General features: G+C 48.1%; 1 protein-coding gene and 1 long non-coding RNA gene across 2 annotated transcripts; one reads left to right on the forward strand and one right to left on the reverse strand.

Moving 5' to 3' along the window:
• Positions 1-570: 570 nt before the first annotated feature.
• Positions 571-3,096, reverse strand: Spn (sialophorin). The gene has a single exon (XM_013141524.2). It carries the CDS (start codon positions 3,094-3,096, stop codon positions 1,759-1,761), a length of 1,338 nt encoding a protein of 445 aa, XP_012996978.1. The 3' UTR covers positions 571-1,758.
• A 444-nt stretch (positions 3,097-3,540) lies between these two features.
• Positions 3,541-7,610, forward strand: LOC134470748 (uncharacterized). Its single transcript, XR_010039898.1, has 3 exons — positions 3,541-3,675; positions 6,648-6,736; positions 7,421-7,610. It is a non-coding gene; the product is annotated as an uncharacterized LOC134470748 (long non-coding RNA).
• The last annotated feature ends 1,520 nt before the right edge of the window (positions 7,611-9,130 follow it).

Genomic DNA, 9,130 nt, shown 5'->3' on the forward strand with positions numbered 1-9,130 from the left:
TGTAGGTCAGTCATCTCAGTAACTGCACTCTCTGACTCAATAACTTCCTCTGTGCAAATTTCCCCTTTGCCCTGGGGAAACACCTTTGGGCTTTGTATCTGCCCCCATTGGGCAGCAGCTTGGCCTGGCAGATCTCCTCTGTTCATCTAACTTGGGAGAAGGAAAGGAGCTCCATTACTGGGATGGAAGAGGAGACACAGGCCAACCAATTGAATATGGAGGGGCAGAGACATAGCTCAGTGGCAAGCACAAGATCCTGAGTTCAATCCTCAGTACCAAACCCCCCCCCCCCAAAAAATGGAGATGTCAGCAAGACCAAAGCATCAGCAAGGGGACTTAGAACCCCCAGAACCCCCAGTCCCTCTGCTGGGGCACAGCCCCTTCTCCTGCCTGTGTGTGTGTATATGCGCATGTTTGTGTTGGAGTGAGTGTGCCTTTGAAAAGGGGATGTTGTGGCTGAGATGAAGAGGCTGTGCCCATCACACATCCCGTCTTTCTGAGAAACCTGCACTCATGTGTATTCATACTCTAACTCCCCTCTCTCTCGTTTTTTTTTTTTTTTTTTTTTCCTTTTGTTGTTGTTGTTTTTTTTTTTTTTTTTTTTTTTTTTTGTCTTTTTCCTTTTTATCGGTACCCGGGATCGGACTCACGACTGCCTGCTTGCAAGGCAGGCGCTTATGCCGCTGAGCTAAATCCCCAGCCCCTTTCTCTCTCGTTTTTTGAAACAGGACTTGCTACATAGTTCAGGCTGGCCTCAAACTTACGCCTTCACGCTAAGCTACATTTCAAGGGCTTTTTTTATTTTAGCTCAGTCTCCAGAGTGCTAGGATCACAGGTATGTGCCACCATGCCCAGCCTTGTTAAGCCTGTATTCTTAGACTGTCAGACTGAGTTAAAGTTTCCCATCTGTGTGCCCCATCTGAGCAAAGGTGAAGACACCTGCATTCTTAGTGGGCCCATGTACCCCACACTGGGGGCAGCCCTCCTCAGCCTCTGCCCCCCTTTGTAGTCTGTAATCATCACTACCCTTAAACACTGACACCTCTTGCATACAGACCACACCCAGGAGTGCTATGTCGCAGATGTCAACCCCCCTAAGAACCACCCCCGGCCAGGACTCCTCTCCTCTCTTGGGAGAAGTGGCAAAGTGCCCTACCCAGCCATAGTCCCTGAGGTAGAGCAAAGTCAGTCCTGGGTGCTGGGGCTCTGGAGAAGGTCACAGGCTTTCCTGAGAGCACAGATGGGCAGCCCCACCCAGCCAAGGCCCTAGGGTGGCCAGAGGGAGCCACCCAGAGAGTCAAAGTCCCAACAGACATGGGCTGCCCTTTAGGATGTCCCAACACAGGACCCCTTGTACTTTTCAAAGCTTCATCCTGGGGAGTTGGCCAGATTTGTCATTTCCTTCTTCCCAAATGTTGGTATCCCCAGCTGGGACCCTTGGAGAAGTCATGGGTCAGTAAGTGTGGCATCCTAAAGATTCAGCAACTCAGTCGCAGGATGAAGATAGACGGAGAGGGAACTGAATGGATTCATGGAGAAGGCTGATTTAGTTGGTCTGCAGACAGCAGGAGCAGGCTGTGGCTCAGGTCTAGATGTAGGTGCCAGGTGAGGATGCTGGCTGGAGAGCCCAGGGCTGAGAAACCAGGCAGCCACTCCAAGTGAGGAGGATGCTGAGAGAGATCCTGAGGGTGCTGGTGAGGATGGGGTTGGAAGCAAAGCTCAGAGGGAGGTTGGTGGAACCGGCAAGGTCCTCCTTGCTCATAGGCGCTGAGGTGCCACCCCATCCCCCATGTTGGGGCCCTTAGAGGCTGCGCCTTCCGTAGCCTCATCTTCACTGCCCACCAGCGGCTCCTCCTCGGCCTTCAGGCCAGGCCCTAGGCTGGACTTCAGCTCCTCCATTGCCAAGGAGCCCTGGTGAGACTTTCGTCTGCTGAAGAAAGTGGTAAGTGTGGGCCGCCGGGCAGACCCCTCTGTCTCAGGGACCCCACAGCCCTTCTCACCCCCAGCTCCCGCTACTGCTTCTGTCAGGGCTTCCTCTTCATGGACCTGGGCTGGCCCAGCCCAGGCATCCACCACCCCATTGTGCTTTCCACTGCTCAGTGTCAGGACTCCTGTGCGCCGCTTCTGCCGCTGACGCCACAGCAGGAGGAATGCCACAAGCACCACGACGACCAGCAGGGCCACCAGCAGGGGCACCAGCAGCATGCCTTTCCGTTCCTGGTCTGGGGACCTTGTGCTCATATCTGTAGAGAGCTTTGGGGTGGTCCCCATGGATACTTTCGTGATGGAGACTGAGGAGCTGCTGGCTGCATTGGAGGTCACCAGGGAGCTGATTGTCGTGGTGACAGGAGGTCCACTGACCCCACTGGAGGGCTCTGGAGAGCTTGTTGCGTTGGTGACAGGGGGTCCACTGGCCCCACCGGAGGGCTCTGGAGAGCTTGTTGCGTTGGTGACAGGGGGTCCACTGGCCCCACTGGAGGTCTCCAGAGAGCTTGTTGCACTGGTGACAGGGAGTCCACTGGCCCCACCGGAGGGCTCTGGAGAGCTTGTTGTGTTGGTGACAGGGGGTCCACTGGCCCCACTGGAGGTCTCCAGAGAGCTTGTTGCATCGGTGATAGGGAGTCCACTGGCCCCACTGGAGGGCTCTGGAGAGCTTGTTGTATTGGTCTCATTGATCCTAGCAGAGGTTTCCAGAGAGTTAAATGTCGTGGCTCCACCTGTCACAGTGCGGTATTCCTGAGTGTTTACTCTTATGGGGATTGCAGGGTCACTGGTTCCATTAACAATTTCCAGAGGCACTAATGGCTTTATGGTTGAAGCTTTCTTGGAGGGCATTGGCTTAGACACAGTAGGACCAGTACTGGCACCAACAGAAATCTCGAGAGAGGACTCTTCATTGTCGCTAAAGGCAGTTGAGGGAGTTGGGGTCAAGACCCCATTGCTTGTGCTGTGCTCTAAAAAGGTTCCCATCTCTAGTGTTGTGGAGGTCACTGAGTCCACAACCAAAGCAGTGGAATTGTTCAAGGTGGTTATCGATAAGACTAGACTCACCAGCAGAACCCAGAAGCTCCCACTGAAGAGAAGTGGCAGGGCCATTTCCAGAGCAGCAGATGTGAACCAGGAGTTGGGACCCAAGCTGGGGAAGCTGAAGAAACAGAAAACACGGGCTGGGGGGAGGACCTGGCCAGGCCTTGCCTTCTGCCCACTTCCCTGCCAACTGCCAGGCCCAGCTGCGGTTTAACGGCTTTTTCCACCCTCGTTTTTCTATTATCAGAAGCAACAAGGGGCCAGATGTGGCAGCACCGCATCAGCCCAACCCATGCCCTCCTGGTGTTGAGGCTCCCGCAGTGACCATGTCCCCTTGGCCTTGCTGGTCCCACTCAGCCCAGTGACCATGATCCTCTCTTCTCATCACCTGTCAGGTCTGTTCAAGACACAAGCGCATTCCCAGCCCCTGCCCCAGACCCCTGTCCCCCCTACATCACACTTTCTTACCAGTTTAAGTGATAAGGCACAGGGCTGGGTCCAACCACTCCAACTCCTGCCGAAGCTCTGGCACCACTGGGGGAACTAACTGGGCCTCAAGGGGAAAGGAAGTGGGCTTTGGCTCCACCCACCCCACCCTGCATCCTGCTGCACCCTTCTCCTCTCAGGGTGGGGCCTTGAGACCCTGAGGTGAGGCTGGGGCCCCAGAGCTTGGGTTAGGCAAGAAAGAATGTAGGGAGCCCAGAATGGAAATTCTTGCATCTTAGCTGGGGTCGGAGCTGTTAGGATAAGAATGTGTGCCTGAGAATTGAGGGGGCCTAGGAGGGTGGTTTCCTTTGCTTTTGCAGTCTCCAAGTTATTTGGTTGGGAGCTGGGGGTGCATTTCCTCCCCCAAGACTTATTTTTTTTTTTTTTTTTGTCTTTTTCCTTTTTATCGGTACCAGGGATCGAACTCACGACTGCCTGCTTGCAAGGCAGGCGCTTATGCCACTGAGCTAAATCCCCAGCCCCCCTCCCCCAAGACTTTACAGGAAACAGCAGGCCCCAGGGAAGCACCTAGCTCTGACTGGGGTACTGAAAACTATTGCAGCCTGTTGAACCCCTAACTAAGCTACAAGGAATTGGGGATCACTATAGAGCCATTCACCATAGGAGATCCTTAACTAAACTGAGGCAGTTGCTCCTAGCAATTTGGGACCAGATTAGTCAGCACAATAAGATCTCCTCTCTTCCCCAAAACCCCAATACTGAGGATTGATCCCAGGACCATTGCACTAAACTAAACCTAGTGCCTTATTTTATTTTATTTCATTTTATCTTATTTTAGGATCTTGATACATCTGTGCTGGACTTGAATTTGCAATCCTCCTGCCTCAGCCTTCTAGAATGCTGAGATTACAGAGAAGTACCACCATGCTGAGACCTCATTAAAAGGAAGAAAGGAAGGAAGGAACAAACGAACAAAAAAAAAAGGAAAGGTAGAAAGAAAGAAGGAAGGGAGAGAGGAAGAGGGAAGAAATAACAGGCAAACTCTAATTGAAAGAACTTTTACAAAACAATTAGCTTGTACTGTTCAAAAATGTCAGTATTAGGACAAAGAGAGGTTAGGTCATTGTTCCAGGTCTTAAAAAAAGTGAAGATATGGGGCTGGGGATTTAGCTCAGCGGCATAAGCACCTGCCTTGCAAGCAGGCGGTCGTGAGTTCAATCCCCGGTCCCGATAAAAATGTAAATGAAAAAGACAAAAAAAAAAAAAAGTGAAGATATGTGACAGGTAACAGCAGTTTGGAATCATATATGAAGGGATAGGGTATTATGAAAGATACTATTAAGATAATTAGCAAAATTTAAATATTGATCATAGAATACATATTAGTATTGAATACTAGCCTTCATGAATTGGAGAGGTAAATGATGACTATGAAAGGAATTACTTTTTTTCTTAGGAAATACACATTTAAAAGTATGTAGGAGTAGGGGCCAAGGATACAACTCAGTGGCATAAGCGCCTGCTTGGCAAGCACAAGGTGCTGAGTTTCACTCCCAGAACCAAAAAGAAAAAAAGTGTAGGAGTAAGTGATCACAAGACTGGTACATTTCCTCTTTAATTGTTCAACAGAAAACAGGTTGGGCATGATGGTACACCCCTGTAACCCAGCTACTCAGAGGCTGAAGCAGGAGGATTGCAAATCCAGTCGGCCTGGACAACTTTGGGAGGCCCTGTGTCAAAACAAAATCAAAAAGCTGGAGATATAAACTCAGTGATACGGCACTATCCTACCATGTACAAGGCCTGAGTTCAGCTGATCCCCTGTAGAATAATAATAATAGTACCAGCAATAATACTAGTAAAGTAAACACAGGAGATAAAAGTACAGCGTATATTGAAGATGCTTATAGGTACTGAAGGGTCCACAGCAGTGGTGGGGAACCAATAGCAGGCAGGCCAAAGCCAGCTGTTTGTTATTTGAAGCTCTAAAAGTTCGTCATCACTGGTCTATGGTATTCCTTGTATTATTCTTAGAATTTTTCTATACAAGTTTGGTTTTTTCAAAGTAAAACAGGATGCTAAAAAATCAGCAAGATGGGGGCTGGGGATTTAGCTCAGGGGCATAAGCGCCTGCCTTGCAGGTGTGTGGTCGTGAGTTCGATCCCTGGTACCGATAAAAAAGAAAAAGGCCAAAAAAAAGATTTAGAACCGGACTGCTGCTCTTCGCTTTACTTCTACCCCTTGGCCCAAGCCTCCATCTATCTTCCCTTCTGTGACTGTGACTCCAGTCCGGTCCCTGCTGTGTGTGACCTCATCCTTCTTCAGCCTGCTTCCCTCAGCCAACCAGACGGAACTGAGTAAAGCGTGATATCATCCCCCGAGCTAAACCCCAGCACAGTTCCCAGTCCACAGAGGGTAAAGCAGAAGTTGGCTCTGCTCTGACTCCCTCCCTACTTTTTGTATCCGCAGTGCCTCTGTGCTGCCAGCCAGGCCTCCATTTTATTCCTGGGAGATTGAAAATGCCTCAGGACCTTTGTGCTGCCTGTAGTGCCTGCCAGAGGCTCTTCACTCAGATACATAAATGGCTGTCTTTCTCTTAAATTTTTGCTCAAATGTGAATGTGAGTTCTGTGACCAGAGCACTTGGTAAATACCACATGCTCCATGATGCTTACTGACTGAAAGCTTCTCTGGCCAAGACAAGGAAGAAGGCCAGAGGGTGGTGAGGCCCACACGAGGGCTATGGACATGGGTGGTACCTCGAGACAAGATGGCCGCACTGGGCTGCCAGCCTGGAGGAGGCCTTTAGAGGTCATGAGAGGCCTCCATGCCGCCACCAAGAGTCTCACACTGCTCTTTCCAGATCTCAGTTCCCCTGAAGGTCTTGCAGGGCTATTCCTAGCTAGACCCAAGGGAAACAGGAGTTGACAGAAGGGGGAACAGTCCAAAGCCAGATTCATTCTCTGTGCCCTTAGGCAAGGAAGGCAGACATGAAAGCAATGGAGCATTTGTTTTGTTGTGTTCCTGCTCCTCTATTGCTTGCTACAAAAGTCCTCAATTCACCTGACATGAGGAGACGGTGATTTGAGGTAAATGGGCTCCTTCATCTCAGAACTAGCTTTGAATAAATTCTTTTTCCTTTTCCTCAAAGTAAATGGTTTCCTTTTGTGACAGAGAACTCCCAAACTGTTAAACATCAGATGTGCTGAATTTGTGGACTCACAACTTCAAGAGGAATGAAGTCTCAGAGCAAAGGAGGTTAGGTAAGTTTTACTGCAAATAAGAATAGCTCCTAGATTTCCAAGAGGGGTCCTGAGTGGGTGGCCACTGGGGTGCCTTGTCCAAGGATATTGTATACAGCAAAATCACAGTGTGGGCCCAACAGCGTGCTAATTCCAACATGGGTCCAACTACTACAACCAGCCTATAGCATCATAAATTTAGCTAATTTTTTGTTTTTGTTTTTGAGACATGGTCTCACTGTGCAGTTCAGGCTAGACTTGAACTCACTTTGTAGTCCAGGCTGGTTTCAAACTCACAATGATCCTCTTGTCTCAGTCTCCCAAATGCTGAGATTACAGGCATGCACCACACACCTGGCTGATTTACCTTATATTGATCCAATAGGGAAATGAGGCACATAGTTGGGGGCCATGGGAACATCATTAGGCATTCCTAGAAAGGGACCAGAGTGGGGTCTAGATGCTTTGGTCACTCACCTATGTGTCTGAGGCCTTGGTGGACTCACTGGACCAGGCATCGTTTCAAGCTTCAGGTTATCCCTGGTGAGGCTTGTATGCCTGGCTGTCCTGTCTCCATCTTGAGGCCTGGCTCCCCTCAGATTTGCCTCCAGCCCCAGTCTTGTTGTGTCTCCTCTTCTGCACTGACTCACAAAAGAACCTGTGGGCACAATCTAAGGGGCCAGGGCGCTCCCCTGTTTGTCACAGCATTGTTCACAATGTTCAAGATAAAGAATCAACAGCAAGGGTGGACAAATGGCTACACTGAGACCATGTCATTTGCAAAAGCATGAATGAGCCCAGAGAATAATATGTGAAGTGAAATAAGCCACGCATGGAAAGGCAAGTACGTGTTCTCACTTATATTTGAAAAACAAAATAATTGAGGGAACAGAAGTAGAAAGAACAGTGCCTACCAGAAGTTAGGAGGAGAGAGAAATGGGTCCAGGAGAACAGGCTGCTAGATGAGAAGAGTGAGTCCTAGCGTTTTATGACATAGTAGGTGACTGTAGTTAGCAATGATGCATTGTATATTTCAAATAGCTAGAAGAAAGGATTTGTAGTTTGAAGGGGGTTACGTTCGGATTTTTGTTTTGTTTTATATTGAGATGGGGTCTCCCTGTGTTGATAGATATGCTAATTGCTCTGATTTACTCACCATACATTGTATACATGTATCAGAACATCACACTGTATCCCATAAATATGCACAATTATTAATGTCAATGAAAAATAATTCTAAACATTTAAAATACAGGAACTGAGCATGGTAGCTCATCCTTGTTTTCCAGCACTCTAAGAGGCTGAGGCAGGAGAATTTTATTTTATTTATTTTTTGGGCGGGGGGGGGGGCTTTTTCGTTTTTATCGGTACCAGGGATCAAACTCACGACTGCCTGCTTGCAAGATACAGCAAGATTTTTTTTTTTTATTATATTTTTTTTACCAGTACCGGGGATCGAACTCATGACTGTATGCTTGCAAGGCAGGTGCTTATGCTGCTGAGCTAAATCCCCAGCCCTGAGGCAGGAGAATTTTAAATCAAAGCTGACCTGTGCAACTGAGCAACTTTCTGAGACCCTGAAAATAATTTTTCAAATTATTTATTTATTAATTTACTTATTTTTGTCTTTTTGAGACAAGGTCTTGCTATACAAATCAGGCTGACCTTGAGCTCACTTTGTAGCCCAGGCTAGTCTTGAACTTGCAATGATCTTCTTGTCTCAGCCTCCTGAGTGCTGGGATTACAGGTAGGTGTACACCACCACACCTGGCTAAAAATAAAATTTTAAGCCTGGGGATATAGCTCAGTGGCACAGTGTCTGCCTGGCAAGTGCAAAGTTCTGAGTTTGATTCCTAGTTTAAAAAAAAGTATTAAAAATAAAAATTTAAAGGGCTAAAGATGTAGATTAGTACAAAGGACCCGTATTCAGTTCTTACTACCACAAAACAAACAGACTTGGAATTCAAAACTTCATTTGCAGCTAGCCAGCTACATTTCAAGTACTCAAAAACCACATGTGGCAAGTGGGTATCACATTAACAAAAACAAACAATACTTATATTGCCTCAGATATTCTAGATCAGTGCTATCTGCTCAGAGTTTGAGTTTACAAATGGAAAAGTATTTCTCTTTTTTCCCTTTTATGACTATATAAATATTATTCAGTGCACAGCCAATAATTTCCAATGATTATTTATCCTTGCCGACCCATCTTCTCATTTTTTCCCAGAATTTCTGACAGGTTTTCCGAATTTCTCAGTCCTGGGTAGCTCAGCTCCTCCCTTGCTGTTCCCTGTTTCTACACAGCTGCTTCCCTCTCTCCCCGCTGTGAATCTTCTGTCTGTTACACCCGGAGACTCCCTCTTGCAGGGTCCATCCCCTGGGTTTTGCACATCCTCTAGTCGCTGCCTAAGG

Source organism: Cavia porcellus, unplaced genomic scaffold, assembly GCF_034190915.1.
Source record: "Cavia porcellus strain 051 isolate PalLab524CR breed Dunkin Hartley unplaced genomic scaffold, mCavPor4.1 scaffold_16, whole genome shotgun sequence".
Classification (NCBI taxonomy): Eukaryota; Metazoa; Chordata; class Mammalia; order Rodentia; family Caviidae; genus Cavia; species Cavia porcellus.